The sequence below is a fragment of the Theropithecus gelada genome, chromosome 7a (assembly GCF_003255815.1).
Source record: "Theropithecus gelada isolate Dixy chromosome 7a, Tgel_1.0, whole genome shotgun sequence".
Taxonomy (NCBI): Eukaryota; Metazoa; Chordata; class Mammalia; order Primates; family Cercopithecidae; genus Theropithecus; species Theropithecus gelada.
The window spans coordinates 37,297,073-37,321,852 of NC_037674.1; the positions used below are offsets into that span (position 1 = coordinate 37,297,073).

General features: G+C 35.0%; 1 protein-coding gene across 2 annotated transcripts in view; it reads right to left on the minus strand.

Annotated features, from left to right (window-relative positions):
• The window catches only part of VPS13C (vacuolar protein sorting 13 homolog C), a 194,147-nt gene that overhangs the window by 98,407 nt on the left and 70,960 nt on the right, over positions 1-24,780 (minus strand). For both annotated transcript variants that reach the window (XM_025389713.1, XM_025389712.1), the window contains 13 exons: positions 22,202-22,331; positions 21,447-21,525; positions 20,627-20,766; positions 17,345-17,498; positions 16,332-16,411; positions 15,051-15,110; positions 13,671-13,833; positions 12,814-12,930; positions 11,732-11,835; positions 11,353-11,520; positions 10,562-10,866; positions 2,457-2,604; positions 1,620-1,728 (listed from right to left, as the gene is read on the minus strand). In XM_025389713.1, coding sequence (XP_025245498.1) covers positions 1,620-1,728; positions 2,457-2,604; positions 10,562-10,866; positions 11,353-11,520; positions 11,732-11,835; positions 12,814-12,930; positions 13,671-13,833; positions 15,051-15,110; positions 16,332-16,411; positions 17,345-17,498; positions 20,627-20,766; positions 21,447-21,525; positions 22,202-22,331 — 1,757 coding nt within the window. The remainder of the gene's footprint in view (positions 1-1,619; positions 1,729-2,456; positions 2,605-10,561; positions 10,867-11,352; positions 11,521-11,731; positions 11,836-12,813; positions 12,931-13,670; positions 13,834-15,050; positions 15,111-16,331; positions 16,412-17,344; positions 17,499-20,626; positions 20,767-21,446; positions 21,526-22,201; positions 22,332-24,780) is intronic.

Here is a 24,780-nt window from a genome sequence, read left to right on the forward strand (position 1 = left end):
TCCATTCATGATAGCTAAACACTGGAAACAACCAGAATGTCCATGAAAGATAGAATGAATAAAATAAATTTTGATACATTCATATAACTGAATAGTGCACAGAAATAAAAAGAACAAACTACTCCTACGCACAACATGGATGAATCTCACAAACAAAATGCGGAATAAAAGAAGCCAAACATCGAAGAGTAAATTCTGTATGATTCCATTTATATGAAATTTATTTATATATGAAATTCAAGAAGAGGCAAAACTAATCTATCTATTACAAGTTAAAATGGTAGTTACCTCTGGGTGGATTTGCAGGCAGAATGTTTGGCACTGACTGAGAAAGGGCAAGAGGGAGGCCTTCTGGGGTGCTGAAAATGTACTATATCTTGATCATGTGTATCCATATATGCAAAAATTCACTGAATTATACACTGAATATTTGTATACTTCACTGTATGTATTAAAATATAGTAAAATAGTTTTTTAATAATGAAAAATACAATGGGATACCAGTTTTCACTTAGCACATGGACAAAAAATTTTTAATCTGGTAATATACTGTGTTAGAAAGGTATAGAAAAACAACCTGGTGGGAATGCAAGGTTAGTAAAGTTCTATGGAGGCCAATCAGCAAGATCTCTGAAAATCTTAAATTAGTCTACAGAAATTATTTGCTGACCTAATTGTCAGTTAAATTTATATTAAATTAATAATTTTACATATCTTTTAACTGGTGTTATCCTATAGATATATATATACTTGTAAAAGTATATGTATGAGGATATTCAATGCAACATGGTAATAATGAAAGTTTAAAAACAACCAAAAATGACTATCACTAGGAACCTGCTAAATAAATTATGATGTTTCAACAGAATTTAGTATCAGGCAGTCATTACAAAGAATGAAGCAGATCTATACATATAGAATAGACACCAAGACACACTGTTAATATTTTTTAAAAAACAGCAAAGTAAACAAACACACACATGCATGCACACATACAGGATGCTACCATTTGTTTAAAAAAACTAAAGATTATATATTTACGTGTTTATACATACATTTTATATACACACACACACACACACATACATATATTACCTTAAAAAATAAGGCTGTTACTTTTCCTTCAGTCAAAAGGGCCATGGTAAGTAATAATTTAAATTCTCTTTTCATTTTTACTGCTGTATAATCTTTTCAGTATCTTTGGAAAGTGATAATTTATCAACCATTTCAATTCTTGCAGATATTTTACTACCAAGCCTTATTGAAAAATCAGATACACTATGCTACCATAACCTACTGCCAACTCAAAATGCTTTCTTCTATATATGCAATTTCAATTATTACTTCAAGAATCTACCACTGCTTTGAAGTCCTTCTTTATGGCCTCCTCTCAATTCACACAACTTAGAAAAAAGTCTGAAACTATAACTGACAACTTAGCTTAAGAGAGTCAATCATCTCCAACTATGATTTCATTCAATAGCATCTTGTTTGTTCTCTTCATAATATAAACTGCAATTCGTAAACATATATTTGTTTACTTTTTATTTCCTGATTGCCTACTAAACCATAAGTAAATAGACACATACGTATTATGCCACTTACTGTCAGCCTCTTACCTGTCTCTTGTACTCTTGGTTTCACTTTATCCAAGTCTTCAGTACCCTCACCAAGATTTTCTGCTAGTATCCTAAATAAAAGATTAAGATCTTCTTGATTTAGACTAACCTGTAAAATATTATGATAAAAAAATATATTACATTTTAAAATGAAACAATTTTCATACAGAAAATAAATTTCCAGTTGCAACACGAGGGACAGAATAATCCTAATACTGAAAAGTTACGTACAATCACAGCCCACTCAAGTACTGCACTACTTATTTCATGTTAAAATTTTTATATTCAAAGACAATAAGATGTTTATAGAAAACCAATGTAATTCATCAGTCAATATTAGCTCCAATGACTTGACTGATGTTTACTGAAAGTTAAATATGATCAAAGAAATGTGATCTTTTTTTTAAAACTGACAACTTCAGAAAATGCATAATTTTACTTTTTAAACAATAAAAATTCCAATGAAATAAAAAGGTTGTCTTAAAAATAAAAAAAAAAAATTTCTCTCAATGCTATAATTCTCTTAGGTGTACTTAGATATCCCTAAAAATAAAAATGTACATATATAATATATGAGACAGTATAATATGCTAATGCATAATTTATATACAGATCCCTACCAACAGGTAGGTATAGCAAATTTTAAAGTTAAGAGATCTTAACTAAAGATTAAATTCTACTGAAAATAATAATGATCTTGTTGGACAAACTCTCACTGAAATTTTTCTTATACTAGTCAGCAAAAAAAGTCTTCATTTCATTTGGATTTCTACTTTAAAAGTCTTTGGAGTTTAAAACTTCAACAATGAAGTTTTTTTTTGTCACTCATATACTTACATTCATTGAATCAAGATGTCCTTTAATTTCCACAACAGGCATCTTGTGGTACCAAGATGCAGCTAGATTCCGATTTACAAGAAATTCCAAGTTAATTGGGTGCAACAGCTGAATATCAGGATGGTAGGTGCCTGGCTGGATCACCGTCCTACGAAAAATACAAATGTTACATATGCACAGATATAGGGTAGAAATGTAACTTTGGGAGGCCGAGACAGGTGGATCATGAGGTGAGGAGATCCAGACCATCCTGGCTAACACGGTGAAACCCCGTCTCTACTAAAAAATAAAAAAATTAAAAAATTTAAAAAAAGCAAAGTCAAGCAGTTATTTGCTGCTCTAAATACTGATTTGAAACAGTGTGGCTTAAGTATTTTCAAAACTGAATCTATAATTAATCTATAACCCACTAGAAGGGATAAATTAAAAGGTGATATACAATGAACCATTAAGAAAACTTTTTTCTTTAAATAGTAGATAGGTGAAAAATTGAATAAATTTTTAAGAGCAATCCACACTGTCGAAGAAATATAGAAAATCATCATATACAGTTGTTCAAGGATTAATAGGTATGTTGGTGCAGAGACTGAAGAAAACAATGGCAAAGTGAACAAGTGAAGTTAGCATTTTCTAAGGCATTTCATAAAGATTTTCTCTAGGATTATTTTCTAGACTTGCCTTATAGTCATTAATTTTTTATTCTACATAATTAAATCTTCATGGATGGGGTAGAAAATAATTTTAAAATGAATTATGTACAGATTTCATGTGCCACCTGGTATGAGCACTGAAGATACAAAATAATTTACACAACATGCCTGCCAAAAATGTGTAAATTCAATCAAACCATGAGGAATCACTCAGACAAAACCAAATTGAGAGGTGAGTGGAACCAGACTCTAGTCTTCAAACTACAGTAGTAGTCATGTAGTCATAAAAAGACAAAGAAAAGCTAAAGAACTACTCCAAAAGAAATTTTTGTCAGTACAGAAATCTTCCTCAGTAGTACAGAATACAATTATATGCTATGGGTGATCCTGAATCAGGGGGAAATTTTTACAATGGACATTCCTATAAAGGAAATTATTATATGAGGGCGGAGCAAGATGGCCGAATAGGAACAGCTCCAGTCTCCAACTCCCAGCGCGAGCGACACAGAAGACCTGTGATTTCTGCATTTTCAACTGAGGTACTGGGTTCATCTCACTGGGGAGTGCCGGACAATCGGTGCTGGTCAGCTGCTGCAGCCCGACCAGCGAGAGCTGAAGCAGGGCGAGGCATTGCCTCACCTGGGAAACGCAAGGGGGAAGGGAATCCCTTTTCCTAGCCAGGGGAACTGAGACACACAACACCTGGAAAATCGGGTAACTCCCACCCCAATACTGCGCTTTAATCAAACAGGCACACCAGGAGATCATATCCCACACCTGGCCGGGAGGGTCCCACGCCCACGGAGCCTCCCTCATTGCTAGCACAGCAGTCTGTGATCTACCTGCAAGGCAGCAGCGAGGCTGGGGGAGGGGCGCCCGCCATTGCTGAGGCTTAAGTAGGTAAACAAAGCTGCTGGGAAGCTCCAACTGGGTGGAGCTCACAGCAGCTCAAGGAAACCTGCCTGTCTCTGTAGACTCCACCTCTGGGCACAGGGCACAGTAAACAATAACAAACCTAGCAGAAACCTCTGAAGACGCAAACGACTCTGTCTCACAGCTTTGAAGAGAGCAGTGGATCTCCCAAAACAGAGATTGAGATCTGAGAAGGGACAGACTGCCTGCTCAAGTGGGTCCCTGACCCCTGAGTAGCCTAACTGGGAGACATCCCCCACTAGGGGCAGTCTGACACCCCACACCTCACAGGGTGGAGTACACCCCTGAGAGGAAGCTTCCAAAGCAAGAATCAGACAGGTACACTNNNNAGGAATTACGTACCCAGCGCAAAGAAACTAAAAATCTTGAAAAAAAAGTGGAAGAATTGATGGCTAGAGTAATTAATGCAGAGAAGGTCCTAAACGAAATGAAAGAGATGAAAACCATGACACGAGAAATACGTGACAAATGCACAAGCTTCAATAACCGACTCGATCAACTGGAAGAAAGAGTATCAGCGATTGAGGATCAAATGAATGAAATGAAGCGAGAAGAGAAACCAAAAGAAAAAAGAAGAAAAAGAAATGAACAAAGCCTGCAAGAAGTATGGGATTATGTAAAAAGACCAAATCTACGTCTGATTGGGGTGCCTGAAAGTGAGGGGGAAAATGGAACCAAGTTGGAAAACACTCTTCAGGAAATCATCCAGGAGAACTTCCCCAACCTAGTAGGGCAGGCCAACATTCAAATCCAGGAAATACAGAGAACGCCACAAAGATACTCCTCGAGAAGAGCAACTCCAAGACACATAATTGCCAGATTCACCAAAGTTGAAATGAAGGAAAAAATCTTAAGGGCAGCCAGAGAGAAAGGTCGGGTTACCCACAAAGGGAAGCCCATCAGACTCACAGCAGATCTCTCGGCAGAAACTCTACAAGCCAGAAGAGAGTGGGGGCCAATATTCAACATTCTTCAAGAAAAGAATTTTAAACCCAGAATTTCATATCCAGCCAAACTCAGTTTCATAAGTGAAGGAGAAATAAAATCCTTTACAGATAAGCAAATGCTTAGAGATTTTGTCACCACTAGGCCTGCCTTACAAGAGACCCTGAAGGAAGCACTCAACATGGAAAGGAACAACCGGTACCAGCCATTGCAAAAACATGCCAAAATGTAAAGACCATCCAGGCTAGGAAGAAACTGCATCAACTAACGAGCAAAATAACCAGTTAATATCATAATGGCAGGATCAAGTTCACACATAACAATCTTAACCTTAAATGTAAATGGACTAAATGCTCCAATTAAAAGACACAGACTGGCAAACTGGATAAAGAGTCAAGACCCATCAGTCTGCTGTATTCAGGAGACCCATCTCACACGCAGAGACATACATAGGCTCAAAATAAAGGGATGGAGGAAGATTTACCAAGCAAATGGAGAACAAAAAAAAGCGGGGGTTGCAATACTAGTCTCTGATAAAACAGACTTTAAACCATCAAAGATCAAAAGAGACAAAGAAGGCCATTACATAATGGTAAAGGGATCAATTCAACAAGAAGAGCTAACTATCCTAAATATAGATGCACCCAATACAGGAGCACCCAGATTCATAAAGCAAGTCCTTAGAGACTTACAAAGAGACTTAGACTCCCATACAATAATAATGGGAGACTTCAACACTCCACTGTCAACATTAGACAGATCAACGAGACAGAAAGTGAACAAGGATATCCAGGAATTGAACTCATCTCTGCAGCAAGCAGACCTAATAGACATCTATAGAACTCTCCACCCCAAATCAACAGAATATACATTCTTCTCAGCACCACATCGTACTTATTCCAAAATTGACCACGTAATTGGAAGTAAAGCACTCCTCAGCAAATGTACAAGAACAGAAATTATAACAAACTGTCTCTCAGACCACAGTGCAATCAAACTAGAACTCAGGACTAAGAAACTCAATCAAAACCGCTTGGAAACTGAACAACCTGCTCCTGAATGACTACTGGGTACATAACGAAATGAAGGCAGAAATAAAGATGTTCTTTGAAACCAATGAGAACAAAGATACAACATACCAGAATCTCTGGGACACATTTAAAGCAGTGTGTAGAGGGAAATTTATAGCACTAAATGCCCACAAGAGAAAGCAGGAAAGATCTAAAATTGACACTCTAACATCGCAATTAAAAGAACTAGAGAAGCAAGAGCAAACACATTCGAAAGCTAGCAGAAGGCTAGAAATAACTAAGATCAGAGCAGAACTGAAGGAGATAGAGACACAAAAAACCCTCCAAAAAATCAATGAATCCAGGAGTTGGTTTTTTGAAAAGATCAACAAAATTGACAGACCACTAGCAAGACTAATAAAGAAGAAAAGAGAGAAGAATCAAATTGACACAATTAAAAATTATAAAGGGGATATCACCACTGACCCCACAGAAATACAAACTACCATCAGAGAATACTATAAACACCTCTACGCAAATAAACTGGAAAATCTAGAAGAAATGGATAATTTCCTGGACACTTACACTCTTCCAAGACTAAACCAGGAAGAAGTTGAATCCCTGAATAGACCAATAGCAGGCTCTGAAATTGAGGCAATAATTAATAGCCTACCAACCAAAAAAAGTCCAGGACCAGATGGATTCACAGCTGAATTCTACCAGAGGTACAAGGAGGAGTTGGTACCATTCCTTCTGAAACTATTCCAATCAATAGAAAAAGAGGGAATCCTCCCTAACTCATTTTATGAGGCCAACATCATCCTGATACCAAAGCCTGGCAGAGACACAACAAAAAAAGAGAATTTTAGACCAATATCCCTGATGAACATCGATGCAAAAATCCTCAATAAAATACTGGCAAACCGGATTCAGCAACACATCAAAAAGCTTATCCACCATGATCAAGTGGGCTTCATCCCTGGGATGCAAGGCTGGTTCAACATTCGCAAATCAATCAACATAATCCAGCATATAAACAGAACCAAAGACAAGAACCACATGATTATCTCAATAGATGCAGAAAAGGCTTTTGACAAAATTCAACAGCCCTTCATGCTAAAAACGCTCAATAAATTCGGTATTGATGGAACGTACCTCAAAATAATAAGAGCTATTTATGACAAACCCACAGCCAATATCATACTGAATGGGCAAAAACTGGAAAAATTCCCTTTGAAAACTGGCACAAGACAGGGATGCCCTCTCTCACCACTCCTATTCAACATAGTGTTGGAAGTTCTGGCTAGGGCAATTAGGCAAGAGAAAGAAATCAAGGGTATTCAGTTAGGAAAAGAAGAAGTCAAATTGTCCCTGTTTGCAGATGACATGATTGTATATTTAGAAAACCCCATTGTCTCAGTCCAAAATCTCCTTAAGCTGATAAGCAACTTCAGCAAAGTCTCAGGATACAAAATTAATGTGCAAAAATCACAAGCATTCTTATACACCAGTAACAGACAAACAGAGAGCCAAATCAGGAATGAACTTCCATTCACAATTGCTTCAAAGAGAATAAAATACCTAGGAATCCAACTTACAAGGGATGTAAAGGACCTCTTCAAGGAGAACTACAAACCACTGCTCAGTGAAATCAAAGAGGACACAAACAAATGGAAGAACATACCATGCTCATGGATAGGAAGAATCAATATCGTGAAAATGGCCATACTGCCCAAGGTAATTTATAGATTCAATGCCATCCCCATCAAGCTACCAATGAGTTTCTTCACAGAATTGGAAAAAACTGCTTTAAAGTTCATATGGAACCAAAAAAGAGCCCGCATCTCCAAGACAATCCTAAGTCAAAAGAACAAAGCTGGAGGCATCACGCTACCTGACTTCAAACTATACTACAAGGCTACAGTAACCAAAACAGCATGGTACTGGTACCAAAACAGAGATATAGACCAATGGAACAGAACAGAGTCCTCAGAAATAATACCACACACCTACAGCCATCTGATCTTTGACAAACCTGAGAGAAACAAGAAATGGGGAAAGGATTCCCTATTTAATAAATGGTGCTGGGATAATTGGCTAGCCATAAGTAGAAAGCTGAAACTGGATCCTTTCCTTACTCCTTATACGAAAATTAATTCAAGATGGATTAGAGACTTAAATGTTAGACCTAATACCATAAAAATCCTAGAGGAAAATCTAGGTAGTACCATTCAGGACATAGGCATGGGCAAAGACTTCATGTCTAAAACACCAAAAGCAACGGCAGCAAAAGCCAAAATTGACAAATGGGATCTCATTAAACTAAAGAGCTTCTGCACAGCAAAAGAAACTACCATCAGAGTGAACAGGCAACCTACAGAATGGGAGAAAATTTTTGCAATCTACTCATCTGACAAAGGGCTAATATCCAGAACCTACAAAGAACTCAAACAAATTGACAAGAAAAAAACAACAACCCCATCAAAAAGTGGGCAAAGGATATGAATAGACATTTCTCAAAAGAAGACATTCATACAGCCAACAAACACATGAAAAAATGCTCATCATCACTGGCCATCAGAGAAATGCAAATCAAAACCACAATGAGATACCATCTCACACCAGTTAGAATGGCGATCATTCAAAAGTCAGGAAACAACAGGTGCTGGAGAGGATGTGGAGAAATAGGAACACTTTTACACTGTTGGTGGGATTGTAAACTAGTTCAACCATTATGGAAAACAGTATGGCGATTCCTCAAGGATCTAGAACTAGATGTACCATATGACCCAGCCATCCCATTACTGGGGATATACCCAAAGGATTATAAATTATGCTGCTATAAAGACACATGCACACGTATGTTTATTGCAGCACTATTCACAATAGCAAAGACTTGGAATCAACCCAAATGTCCATCAGTGACAGATTGGATTAAGAAAATGTGGCACATATACACCATGGAATACTATGCAGCCATAAAAAAGGATGAGTTTGTGTCCTTTGTAGGGACACGGATGCAGCTGGAAACCATCATTCTTAGCAAACTATCACAAGAACAGAAAACCAAACACCGCATGTTCTCACTCATAGGTGGGAACTGAACAATGAGATCACTTGGACTCAGGAAGGGGAACATCACACACCGGGGCCTATCATGGGGAGGGGGGGAGGGGGAAGGGATTGCATTGGGAGTTATACCTGATGTAAATGATGAGTTGATGGGTGCAGCACACCAACATGGCACAAGTATACATATGTAACAAACCTGCACGTTATGCACATGTACCCTACAACTTAAAGTATAATAATAATAAATAAATTTAAAAAAAAAAAAAATGCATTCATCTACTGAAGGGCAACTTGCTGCCAGGTTTTGGCAATTATAAATAAAGCTGCTATACACATTAAAAAAAAAAAAAAAAGAAATTATTATAATGGGACAACTGATAAAATCTGAATATTGACTGAATTTCAGATTATAGTATTATATCAATATTAAATTTCTAGAATTATATCATGGTTAATGTAAGAGAATGAATGTCCCTGTTTATAGGAGACACATGATAAAGTATTTAGGGACAAAAAGTTAAAGATGTCTATTCTCAAATGATTTAGCAAAAAATGTTTTAAATAATATGTATATGTTTATAGATAGGTTAAAGCAAATACAAACAATTGGTGAATCTAGATGAAGGATATGTAGGTGCATTCACAGTACTATTTTTTTCCATTTTTCTGTAGGTCTGAAATTTTTGAAAACAAAAGTTGATTAAAAAACTGTTCTGGTGGCCTGACGCAGTGGGTCATGCCTGTAATCTCAGTACTTCGGAAGGCCAAGGTGGGCAGAACACCTGAGGTCAGGAGTTCAAGACTAGCCTAGCCAACATGGTGAAACCCCGTCTCTATAATGAAAAATGAAAAAAATTAGCCAGGCATGATGGCACGTGCCTATATCCCCAGCTGCTCAGAAGGCTGAGGCAGGAGAATCGCTTGAATCTGGGAGGCAGAAGTTGCAGTGAGCCAAGATGGCACCATTGTACTCCAGCCTGGGCAACAGAGTGAGACTTCATCTCAAAAAACAAAATAAAAAACTCTTTTGGGCCAGGGGTGGTGGCTCACGCCTGTAATCCTAGCTCTTTGGGGGGCCAAAGCAGGTGGATCACCTGAGGTGAGGAGTTCAAGACCAGCCTGGCCAACATGGTGTAACCCCACTTCTCTTAAAAATACAAAAAAATTAGCCAGGCATGGTAGCGCACGCCTATAGTCCCAGCTACTCGGGAGGCTGAGGCAGGAGGATTGCTTGAACCCAGGAGACAGAGGTTGCAGTGAGCAAGACTGCGTCATTGCACTCCATCCTGGGTGACAGAACAAGACTCCAACTCAAAACATATACACACACATACACACACACACACACACACGCAACGACAACAACCAAAAAACCTCTTCTGTGTAACGGAACAGTTTATTTGAATAAACTGTGTTGGGTAGGAATTTCAAATCATAAAATTTCATGGAAATCATGAATATAATATTTAAATCCATAATTATTGAAAGAGCATACCTATAAAGTGTAAGCTTTGTTAGCTGCACATCCATTCTATCAATTACTGGAGGATTTAAGTAGTCTTCATCAGACACCAGACTGAACTGATTTTGAACTCTGATTAACCCAAGATCTACCACTACTGCATTGGTGGAAATGGAAGACTGTGGGATGACTATAACTGGTGCTTTCAAATCAATATTGATGGAAACACGAAAACTCCTCTGCGCAAGATCTTTCACACTTGTGGCAGCCTTTTCTGCAGCCTGGGCAGTGGCAGCACTCAGAGACTCTTTGGCTGTCTGGAAATTACTCAGGAAGTTCTGTGGACACAAAGCATAAAAAGAGAAGTTCAAAGAGAATACAAGCACATCAATAATAACACTTTCTTCTTTTCATACATGTGGTAACTTTTTTTTTCCCAATATTTAACTTTCCGTTGAGCTCTATTTTTCTGGTAGTAGTAAGAAATTACTGATAATCCATCTATAGCTATGAGTTGCCTGAACTGAGCTAATGTTATATGGTTAAGGAACACAGAAAGAAATTTTTTCCAATAATTTTTTTACTAAAGAATTTGGCTTCATTATATTGTAGCAAAAATAATTTGTTCTAGACAAAAATCATTAAATGTTCAGATTTCAACTGTTAAATGGGGGTTTTGATCTCTACATTCATGCATAAATACCATCTATAATTAAAATAATGCCCACTCTAAAATCCAAGGTTTGTAACATTTGTCATCATAATTATCACACTTTTAAAAGTATTTCAAAATTGAAAAATCAATATATAAGTAACTATTTTACCAGAAGTGACATAAGGAATTTATGAAGATAGACGATCTGAATACAGCCAACATTCAGAGACAGCACACCATCCACTTTGGACATGTCAGTATACAAATCTCCCTCAGTAGCATTTGGATACAAATCCAAATTAAAACGGAAAACTTCATTTCCCATTATTGACACAGCCTGAAAAACAGAGACTTGAATATACTCTATCCGAGAAGGTAATGACAAAATAAAACCCCATTTACAAAAGGGTTTTTATATTTTAATCTTTATAAAAACATTTTTCTATTGAAGTATATTTCATTAATGTTTTTAAAATAAAATACATTTTACAATAGAATCTCATATTCAGTCATTAAAGAATATTAACTATCTGTTTACAATCACCTACTTTCTTATGAACTGTCTTCGGATCAACATCTGTGACAATAATATTTTCTAGTCGGGCAAAAAGTGACTGTTTTCTTGACTGGAGAGAAAGGGAGGAATCCAGGCCTGAAAAAGAAAGTGCATTATCATAATTTCTACAGATCTACCATAAATAAGATCTTTCTTTCCATTACATTATTTTATTTTGGGGTGACTTTTTTAAATTTAGCAATGTTTCAACTCCCAATGGAAAAATAAGTTGCAATATTAGAGATTTTTGGTTATATAAACACCAAAACCTATAAATGTGTTAAACAATAATTATCTGAATTTTCAATCAGGGGAAGAAACACATCTAGCACAAATAGATTATCTCAGAATTTAAGTAAATTATCCTTTATACCTCACATGCAGTCATTTACATGGAAACTATAAAAGTTACACAAATCAAATTCAGACTAGTAGATGCACTGCCATTTTGGAAAGGACAAAGGAAAAAAGCCCCTAGTTTTCTAGTTTTTAGGTTCTTAAAAAATTTCATTAAACATATTCAATATATTCTTTACCAGGTCACAACTAGCTAGTAAAAGTAAGCCAGAGGAAAAGCTAGATGAGTTCTGGCAGCTTTTACCTAAAAGAACATAATGGCCTCACAGATATTGTCATTCATTATAAGATTGCTTTTCATAAGGAAAGATAAATAAAGACAAATACATAACTATATTATGTATAAAAATCATATATTTAAAAAAAAGATTAAAAAGTTACTACAAAGCATGTCCATAGACCTTCACCTAAAATCTAGACTGAGACTTCTCCTAGCCCATCAACACCATCCCTACATTGACATCAGTATCCCTTTTCCACTTCCTAGATAACTCTCAGGAAGGTCCCAAACACCAGGATAAGTGTGAGTTCAATTGGGATGGTCAGATTCTGACCAATATCTATATCCCAAAGAGAAGAAAGCATACAATCCAATTATGTCTTTTCAGCTTTCACAGCTCAGAGCCCTTTATTTGTACATTCTTTAGCACTGCAAAGAAAAAACAAGAAGGAAAAGTTTATTTTTTCGCCAATTTTTAATACCGTGTGAACTTTTACCTTGAATCTTGATTTCAGCGATATTGTTCTTTTCGTTGCAAACAACGACACAGAAAGCATTCAACTGTGCAAACAGCCTGAAGCCAATAATGTCACTATCTTTGGAGGATACAATCACTAAAAATAAAACAAAGCATCTATCACACAGTGAGATTTTAATCATCTACATTCTATTAAGCTTTAATCGCTATATTAAGTGAACCACTGCTATGTTTAAAAAAAATTATAACATTCTCCAACTCTTAACGATTCAAATACTTTTTTTGCTTTATATATTCTGTAAAGTTTGCTTTTTTAATTGTGAGATATTAGTTTTATAATTTAAAAGCAAGAAAAAAAACTAAAATAAATAAATAAGGACACTGAACCTCAGAAAAGTTAAATAATGTGCCTAAGGTTACACGGTTGAAGTAGCAAAATCAGGATCTGAACTGAGTTCTTCCAGATCCAAAATCTGGGCTCTTGGCCAATTAGATGCTACTCCTGAACCCTTCCCTACCTTTGTGTCTCTGAGCCTTAATTTCCTTATGTGTAAAATGGAAAGACTCACTCCTTATAAAGCCCCTTCAGCAGCCACTGAGAGGGAACAGCTCAGTATAAATACAGGTCGTCTCCCCCTATTACCTACCTAAAGGCTTCCTATACCACCACCAAAATAAGAACAAAAACAAACATTTTTAAAAACAACAGTATTGATTACATATGCCTTATATATCAGGTGCTTGCATATAATTTAATTTGAAGAAAAGGGGAAAATAGTATTTAAATGACTGAGTCAGATAACCTCTAGTATTCCTCATTTAGCTTTATAATTCTAAAACCCTTGCTAACAAAAAACAAAAATGTATGGTTCATACCTTTTGGCAGAGTTGAATTTTTTTGTTGTTTTTCAGTTGAAATTTGTACCTCCTTGGCAACATTTATGCTTTGATCATCAGAAGGAATAATGGTTGTGAGGTAATTAATAGAAGAGACAAGAGCTTGTGTTTGCAGCAACAGATTTAAAGATGAAAAGGCCACCTAAAAATGTTTTAAAGAGAAAATTAGTTTCCCACAGTCAATTATAACCTGTAGTCTCCACGATAGATCCAAAAGATTCTCAAGTGGGCTTACATCATTGCTTCCCACCACTTAGAAGGAAGAGTAAAGAAAGGAAGATTCACAATCCCCTTAAACAGGGAATATATGGAGACAAATTACACTTACACACTTCAGAGGTACATCAGAATATTACAGTAACCTAATTACTCCATTTCCCAAGCATAATGGTTATGAAATCTATACTCCGCTTCTCATGACTATCCTGATATTCAACATATAGATGGCATCTTGGATCTTCAATGGACAATTATGATTATATAAAATTATAAGTAAAAAGGCAAAATCCCAGAACCACCATGTGCTACTACTATGTCTAGAAATGATTTCAAAGGTTGCATCTGTGAGATTTAAATATAAAAAGGACAATTATGAATGGGTTACTAAGTGATCTTTTCAAATCACAATAATGGTCTCATCATTTAAAAAGAAACACAATATATAACTTGTAGGGAAAAAGTACTGCTTTTTTTTTTTTAAAACAAACACTCTAGAAAGCTAAGATAGCAATACAAATTGATTTCAAGAATGGGTAGTTTTCATTAATATAAAATAAAAAGCTCTGTTTATAAAAATGAATTTCTTTTCATTTTCTCATAACACTAAATGGATATAAAAATAATAAAAGGTTCACAATATTAAAACAGATTCCCCCACCTCTCAAACAAGTGTGAGCTAAAACTCAACTCTCTCCTTTTCTTTTTAGTTACTCATAGGTACATTTTGCTCCTCTTACTCTAAGTTATTACGTAAGTAGTATTGATTCAAAACTGCTCAACATCTCTCCTTATATTTTATACACTTTTACACCTGCACATCAAACAAAGCTATCTAGTTTGGCTAGTTTAGAAACCTTTTAGTTCTTTGTACATCAAAGTTCTTTTGTCTATAGCATTCCCTAATTCAGAAATAATACGGAAACTTTTAAGGACGTTAGGATGTGATATAATGAAACAACAGCTTTACTAAGCTGAATCATAAACACAGAGCATGGTAAGTATCGATGAGGTTATTTATAACTCTTACTGGTCCTTGATTATGTCATCAAATTACCCAGTCAATACTCCTCAAATGATACTAGAGGTTTCGAGAGTAGGTTATTTTCAAACAGGATAAATTCCTTTTACAGAATTTCTTACCTTAACTGTTTGTTCAGTTTTTCCAAAAGTAGTTTGAAAACTAGGTCCATTCTTATCAGCCTGAAAAAAGAAATAAAAGTTCTAAAGAAGGTACTAGGATCAAAGTAAATAAATCACTTATTTATGATCTCTGGTTAATTCATTTATAGTTCTAAATGTATTTTACATACATTGTATATTTAATTTTATTGCCATTATTTTAAAGTTACATCCAAATAATGTATTTATTATAATAGCGCAAATGTGTTCTTCTCTTCAAACATGGGAGAATATTCACTTCTGGGAAACTGCAGCTAGGAATCAGAATGACAAACTCTGAAGGTTGTAAGGTGTAAAGGTCACGTAGCCCATCTATCACCTAATGCTTAAATCCCTCCATAAAGTCTTTAGCAAGTCTATTTTTTTTATATCTCCAGTAAAAGAAACCTTGTTTCTTTACAAATCTAATCTTTAAAAAGCTTTTATTTAATGAGGTCTTCACACTGAGTCAAAAATCTGTCTCTCATCATAACTAACCATTGGTCCTAGTTCTTTCTATCCTTTGGGAACACAAACAAATTCAAACTCAAAGATTTACCTCCTGTGAGAAGTTTTCTGGCCTTGCCAATTCCCTGTCTCTCTGTTCCAATAATGCTTTGTGCTTTTCTTTATTAGAGAATCAATCACATTTTATTCTAATTATTATTTACTTGTGTTATCTCCCTACTCATGTACAATTTTCTTGAGAACAGGCAATGTTTTTCATTTCTGTATCCCAAGCACCTAACAGTACAGACATCCAAAAACACATCCAGTGGTATTCAATAAATAGCTGTTGACCGATTAAACAAATCAACTAATCTTGAAGTCAGCTAAATACCATCAGTTCCTTCAGTGTCTCTCATATGAAATATTTTTGTGGCCCTTCCTATTCCTGGCATTTCTCTTCTGAACCCAATTTAATATGACTTTATCCTTTTTGATGCAGCATACTCAGCCAAATGTCACCTATATATGACCTATAATCAGTATAGGTATGTGGGTGTGCCCTAGAGGACAAATGGTACCTACTTCATCCCAGGCTTCCACCTCTGGCAACAAGAAGTTTAGTGACTTTGTATAATGGCCCTGTACTTAAGTGAAAGAAAAGAAGGTGTACAAATGAAAAAAAAAAAACAGATTTCCTATAATTAGAAACTGTGATACACATCCAGAGCCATTAGTAACTTACTGTCACATTTTTCCGTCCAGAGATATCGTTTGGAGTACACAATAAATATATAATCATTCTATAGCCCGTACCTTAATATACTCCACTTTCAAAAGATCTAATCCAGGTTTGTCAGAAGAGCTAATCAAGTGAAGGGGCTTCTTTTTGGATCCTAAAGAAAAAGGAAAAAAAAAAGTGTTTCAAATAAATTGCTCTTTTGTAATTTGAAACTTTTTTAGATTTTTAAAAATTTGTTAATTAAGCTTTAAAAGAAAATCTTTGCATGTTGCCATAGTTATTAAATACAAAGGCCATCAGTGTTGAAGAAATTAACCAATCTAAATTGTTACCTCTGACATCCAACTTACTTAAAAACATGCATATTTATTTTCACCTGATTTCACAGGTGACTTCTAAAATTCTGACAAATAATTTATTTTACTTCTATTAAAGAAATTTAAATAATTTCTTTTTGTTTAAGCTGTGAGAGGTGGCTTAAAAGAGGAAAGCTTTGTTTTTGTTCTTTTTCCTTAAAAGAGAACTGTTAAACTCCTTTTTAACTTAAAAACAACAGGTACTACCAGATGTCCTTTATATCCTTCGGTAGATGTACCAAGGAACTGCCTCCAAAAGCTATGCAGGGAGAAGTAATTTGTCCACCATTTTATCTATCTTTTGTTATTTGCAGTTCTTTAACTCTTGCTTCTGAGAGATCTCAAAATTTTCCCTTGACTTCCAAGGGCATAACCTTCACTGAAGGAAAAAATAGCTTAGAAAATTTATTATTTATATTTTTTTTCCTCAAGACAATAATGTAAACTTTATCTTAACAAAGGTCCTATAGAAATTACTAACACATAAAATATTTTTCTTCTAAATTGAGATTTTAGTTTTAACTATTAAAAAGTTATAAAACATAGGTATTTATACAGTCAGTGTTCTGTATCCAAGGATTCCAACCCATAGTATAAATATTATTACTTGTAAAGTGCTTAGAAGAGTGCAGCCATTATTTATTATAAATACAATATAAATGAAAGTGTTTCAGATATTCCAAAGTGCTACCTTTATTACAGGTTATTATTTCTATTTTTATGGCTATTACCTTCAATTTCATGGTAATCCAAGCTGATTTTCTTTAAATAAGATACCGCAGTTAAGTCAAATGTTCTCACTGTAGCCTCTGTTCCTAACTGAGTAACATTAAATACTAGAATTGTATCTTCTTCTTTCTGCTGTTTAGTAAATTCCAAAATCACCTAAAAGAATGAGAGCCAATGAAAAGTTGATAAGAAGTCTGAATCATACTTGAAATAATGAAAACAAAATCTTTCTCCATACACATCACCAAGAGAATAGTAATTTTGCTCATATGCTTCTGCCACCATAGCTATTTAATATAATTGGAAATTACCAACTTAAATTTGATTCTTGAGAATATAAGTACATTTATTAAAAAATCATGACAGAATTTAACTTATTTTTTCTAATTTAGTAAAAAAGGAATGTATAGATTCTTCCTTAATATGATTTTCTTAAACCTGTATTTCAAAGCAAAAATCATGTTTAGTAATTTTTTTAAAAGCATCCCCATTAAAGTAGGAAGTAAGAAAGATGTTCACTATCATACTACTATTTAACTCTGGAAATGATAGCCTGTATATTTAGCTAATAAAAAATAAAACTGTAATTTTTAAAAGATGGAAGTACTTTTGATACTCTAATCAAAAGGTGTAGATCTTTGTCTCCACCCTTTGAATATGGGCAGGTTTGTGAGTGCTTAAATCAACAGAGTAGAAAGGAATTGATACTATAAGGACTTCTGGTGTCAAAAAAGACCATGAAACTCCCACCTGGGAACACTCATACTGGGGGAAGCCAGCCACCATGTAAAAAGTTCAACTACTCAGACTACCATGGCTTTTACCATGCTGAGAGGCCATAAGTAGGTGTTTCAGTCAACAGTTACAGCTGAGCTCCCAGCCAACAGCCAGTATCAACTGCAAGCCTCGTAAGTGAGCCACAGGGACACCCAGTTTGAGGCTTCCAATGACAGAAGCCCCAGTCAACATCAGAATGCAACCAAATGAAAGACTACACACAAAATTACCCAGTTGAACCCTTCCAAAATTCCTAACCCACAAACCTGTAAGCAAAATAAAACAGTTGTTTTAAGCTATTTAACTTGATAGGCCGCAATAATAACCAGAATAATATAAATACTGAAGAAAGGCAAAAAATAATATTATTAGCAGATGTTGTAATTACATATTTAGATAACACTTTAAAAATACTTAAAGAAAAGGCCAAGTGCAGTGGCTCACGCCTGTAATCCCAGCACTTGGGGAGGCCAAGGCAAGCGGATGACCTGAGCCTGAGAGTTCAAGATCAGCCTGGGCAACATAGTGAAACCACATCTCCATAAAAAATACAAAGCATTAGCTGGGTGTGGTGGTATGTGTCTGTAATCCCAGCCTCTTGGGAGGCTGAGGTATTCTGTTATGGTAACAGAAAACAAATTAAGACATTCTTTATCACCATGAAGTTTACATTCTAGGGAAAGCTGGAGAAAATGAAGGTTGCTATCTTGTCTTGGTTGGTCAGATCTTTCCAATAAGATGACAATTGAACAAATACCTGAAATAAGTTTTAAAAAAAAAAAAAAAAATCAAGCCATGCAGGAAAAGAATGGTCCAGGCAAAGGAAATAGCAAGCACAAAGAATGTGCTTTGGTATATAGAAGGAAAAACATAAGACAAATGTAAGCTCCAAGTGGCAAGAACTTTACTCACTGCTATTTTCCAGTATCTAAAATAATGTCCAGTAATAAAGGCACATGATCAATACCTATTGAAGGGATAAATGGAATACGGCTGAAGCAGAATGAGCCAGGCAGGAAAGAACTGGTCAGTCATATGAGGTTTTACACATGTAAGGCCTTGTAGGCCATGGTAAGGACTTAGTCCTTTACTTTTAGTGAGATTTGAAGTCAGTGGAGGATATTGAGCCGAGTAGTAACATGATCTGACATTCCCTTTTCTTTTTATTTTACTTTATTTTATTTTAGGGACAAAGTCTTGCTCTGTCACCCAGGCTGGAGTACAGTGGTACAGTCTCAGTTCACTGCACCCTTTACCTCCCAGGTTCAAGCAATTCTCCCAAGTAGCTGGGATTACAAGTGCCCACCACCATGCCTGGCTAATTTTGTTTTTAGTAGGGATGGGGTTTCACCATATTGCCCAGGCTGGTCTTGAACTCCTGACCTCAGATGATCCACCCACCTCGGCCTCCCAAAGTGCTGGGATTACAGGTGTGAGCCACCACGCCCGGCCTGACATTCACTTTTAAAGGATCACTCTGGCAAATGACAGAACAGAGTACCTGATGGAAGCAAAGACAGTTAAGAAGCTATAGCAAAATAATCCAGGCAAGACGATTACAGTGACTTGGACAGTACAGTAGCAGTAGAAAGGAAGAGCAATCATATGAATGCATTTTGAAGTTAGGGTCATGGGATTTAATGGTATTTTGGATGTAGTATGGAGAAAGAAGCTGTAGAAGGCTAATGGTAAAGAACATACCTTTCTCCAAACAAATACCAATAATACTTAGATTTGTACACACAGCTAAAATGTAGTATTTCTGACATTATATTTCAGGACATGCTCTCACTTTGGCATAATCAAACACTCAATAAGGAACACCTCCATTTTCTATCCTTTTTGTTTTATTATCAAAGCAAGACAAACTTTTTACAGAAATCTGGACTATATGGAAAAGCAAGAAGGCATATATAAAAACCTGTAATCTCACCACTCAGAGATGAACACTGTGTGTCATTTATCAAAGAAAATATACAAATATAACTTCAAATGGAATAATAATATCCTTGGTATTATAATCTTTTTGTTTTCCCAAATAATAATATACTGTGAACATCTCTCCATGTTTCCTTTTACCACATGACTTTTAAAGGCTGTAAACGTATGTTGGAAACTTAGGTTGTTTACATTTTTCCAAATCATAAACATGATAATGAGCATTATTTAGCTAAAAGTGAAAAGTTTAAAAAATTAAAGTAGGCATGTCATAAAAATTTTCTACAGAAAAGTAAGTCCTAATTAAAAGTCTAAGCTCTTCCAGAATAAATTAGATATGCCACAGATCATTCTTACATCAATTTTTTAAAAAGCATTTCATTTTTTAAAATCTTTTTGTGTGTAAAATAGAGAGTGTGTGTGAGAGTGTGTATGTGCACGTGTGTTGGGCAGCAGGAAAGACAGAGTACCACGTTTTTAATATACTTGACATTTGGGTCTAGCTTGAGGAGAGCTTACAAGATAGTGACAACCAGAATATATCTATTTATAGACAAAAAAGCACACACTTCTTTAATTTCAAACTTGAGCAGAAGATTAATGAGCTCCTCATTTGGGACCTCTGCAGCTTTTTTAAGTTCTGATCCTTTCATACTTTTACCAGTCTGTGGTTCCCCATCTTCAGCATCAAAATACTCATCATCAGACTCTAAAGGAAAAAGACATTTATTTGATCTGAGACATTGTACACTGAAAACTGCATGAAACACTCAAATCTGTTCATTTATTAGATATAATCTTCATATTCAGCATCAGAATATCTGCTTTTTTTCAACTTCCACCAAGTGACTCAACCTGACATGTAATAATCACATTTAAAATCAAATAGCACTACGTTCTTTTCTTCAATGGTTCTGTTTTTCACTATAGTTCATTCACTCAATATTCAACAAAATATTTACTGGGTATTATCTACCATGTATCAGGCTGTGCCAGCTACTAAGGATACCAGAATGACCAGGATAGACATGGTCCTGTCCTGATGAAGCTTACATTCTAGTTCAAAATTAAAACAGATCAATTAGGTCAGAGCTAGAGAAAAGCTCATGCAGAGATTGGGGCCAAAAAAAAGTAGTTTATTTAGAATCTTAAGTAAGCACTGTCAACTACCAAAAAAAAAAAAAAATCCCTTCATTTATCCAATGAAGACAGAAACTTGGGCTTAAAGAAGATAAGGGACTCAAAGTCACACTAATGTAGCACAACTAGAACTAAAACCAGTAAATTACTACAGCAGTTTCAGATGGCCCTTATTTTCTAAAAATGTTATCTCTGTATAACAATGTATAGGCTTAATTTAATACAGAAAGAGTATTTTACTTTCCTTACCTGATTCCACAGCATCTAGCAACAGTGAAGTACCAAGTAGACCTTTTGTCCCACCTGAAATAACTGGAATTGAGGATACCTAGCACAGAATACAAAAAGTTTTCTTAGAAACGATGACTCAGCAGGATTAAATGTGATAAATGAGAGGAAGACTAAAAAGTAATAGAGGATAAAGAGATATGGAAAGACACATACACACAACATAACACAATATACAAATCTTCCAACAAGATATATTGTGTAATCAACTAATAGTTGGCTACAATTTACAAATTATTAAGTCTACTGCCCACATTTACAAGGACAAAACTAAGTGTACCTCTAGTAAGTTAGTCTATTAGTACTGTATATCATTTACATTCTATCTATTACAATATTAAAGTACATCTTTTTTATAGGTCTCTGACACATGGTATCACCATGAGCTCGCTTTATCAAATTTCATTTCAAAGTAGAAATCCAACATTTCTACTGTGTAAAGATCAATTCCAATTAAAGTGACCTACAACTTGTAAGTCTAACATATAAGGACATTTTATACCAATTGTTTTATTTGCAAGATTCTAAAGATTTTTGTTTACTTTTTCCCCCTCTAGTTTTATTTAAAACACATTTTATAAATTTGAAAGACATTTTACTTTCATTTCTGTACTTTTGGTCCTTTCACTTATAAACCTTGCCCTGAAACTGACTTTTCATCACTGCTCTAAAACAATGGTAAAAATAGGTTTATACAATTTATTGTTTCTATTTACCTGTTTCTCTGGAGACTGGGCTGATGATTTCTGTGGCAAAGGTATACTGTTCATCAAACATAGCACATCTTTCATCTTCTGGTCAGAAATTCTCACATGCATCAAAGGAAGTCCTCCTGACACTTTAAATCTAAGATACAATTCAGTGGTTTTAAGTCAGCATCTCTATATTACAAATGAGGGAAAGAACTGCATTAATGTAATTAGATTAAAACATGCCTAAACTTTTGACATGTTTTAATCTAATTACATTAATGCCTCATTTAGACAACACTGGCAAGAAACTGAAAGTTCTATGTTAGCTAAGTTTCCAGATAAGTTCAACATATCCCTCTTAAGTAGCCAAACCTTTTTAACTTAACTAATTTTTATGAAAATCTTTCCAAACACAATTCTCTACCTTTCAAAACCAAAACACTACTTCCTGGTATCAAAGATTTCTTATTATCAACATCAAAGAGTATCTATCTCATCACTCTCTATCCCATTGCCTTGCTTTATTTCTTTTTATATATAGCACTCGGCAGCACCTGACATCACATTTATATTTGTTTATGTCTCCCCTAATTAAAATGTCAGCTCCATGAGGACATCTGTTTTACTCACTACTGAATCACCATTGTGATTTTATCAGTTACTTACTTTTTAGCAGGGGCTTCTACTCTGTTTCCCTATTCAATGTAATTGCCTCAGGTTTATTTGTCTCAATAGCCTTGTGGCAGCTATGTGCTGGTCATAAAGCTCTTCTTGGTTGTTGTTTATCTTTGGCTTCCTGACTAAGCTGTGAACAGCTCAAGCTGACATATGCCTAATTGCTAGATGTCACACTGGGATACAGTAAAGCACTACAGAGAAAGAAATATAAAGCACTAAATGCCTATACTGGAAAAGAACTAAGGTCTCAAATCAGTGACCTCAGCTTCTACCTTAAGAAACTAGGACTGGAAAGAAAATGAAATCCTAAGTAAACAAAAGAAAGAAATAATAAACATCAGAGTGGAAATCAGGGGGGAAAAAAAGAATCAAAAGAGAGAAGATAATGGAAACCAACAGCCAGGTAGCTCAGAAGATCAACAAAATTGATAAACCTCTGATCACAGTGATCAGCAGAAAAAGAGAAAAGGCACAAATTACTAACATCAGGACTAAGAGAAATAACATCACTACAGATTCTTCGTGTATTAAACAGGTAAAAGGAAAGCAACACAAACAGTTTTATGCCATACATTCAGCAACTAAGATGGACAAATTCCTTAAAACACACGAACAACTCAAAACACTTGGAACACACAGGTCATTCAAAAGAATAGATAATCTAGCCCTGTATCTATGACAAAACATGAATTTGTAGTTAAATACCTCTCAAAATGAAAACTCCAGGGCCAGACGACTTTACTGGTGAATTCTACCTAACATTTTAGGAAGAAATAATACCATTTCTACACAATATCTTCCAGAAAACTCAATGTATGAGGCCAACATTATCCTGATACCAAAACAAGAAAAGCACAGACCAATATCCCTCATTAACACAAATATAAAAGTTTGTAATAAAATTTTGGCAAAATAAGTCCAAAAGTATTTTAAAAGAATAATACATATGGGTTGAGTATCCCTTATCAGAAATGGGACAAGAAGTGTTTCAGATTTTTGATTTTTCCAGATTTTGGAATATTTGTATTACATAATGAGATATCCTGCAGATAGGACCCAAGTCTAAACATGAAATTGATTTATGTTTCATTCACACCTTGTACACACAGTCTGAAGGTAATTTTATTTTTAAAATGTTAATAATTTTGTGCAAGAAACGAAGCTTGTGTTAAGAACTTACGTGCAGAATTTTCCATATGTGACATAACGTTGACTCTCAAAAAGTTTCAAATTTTGGAGTATTTCAAATTTTTGGTCTTTGGATTAGGGATGTTCACCATTACTAAGTGAGGTTAATCGGTAATGAAAAGTTGGTTTAACATCCACCTGATAAAGGGTATCAATAAACTACTGATACATACAACATGAATGAATCTCAAATTAATTATGCTGAATTAAAGACATCAAACAAAAAAATTAAAAGTCTAAGATTCTACTTATGTAAAATTCTAGAAAATTCTAACAAATCTATAGTGTCAGAAAGCAGATGAATACTGTCCAGGGAGTGGGGGAACAGAATTTAAGTAGGGAAGGAAAGAAAGGAATACAAAGGGGAACAAGGACACTTTTGGAGATGATGTGTTCATTATCTTAACTGTGATGATGGTTTCGTGGCTATATAGCTAAGGCAATATTTATCAAATTGTAAACTTTAAATAGATACAGCTTATTGAACATCAATTATATTTCAATAAATCTGTTTTTTGAAAGTATAAACATTTCATAACTGTCTATTTAAATTCAAAATTAATTTTCTATTTTTTCTCAGGATTATATGGTATTTCATTATCAAAAGAGCCTCTAATGTTTTTGAAGATTTTATTTTGTTGATATTAAGTGTTGGATTAGATTCATTCAAAAACATGAACCATCAACTTTTATAGACTGTAAAAGTCCAAATATTTCTGAAGTAAGAGTTGATGTAT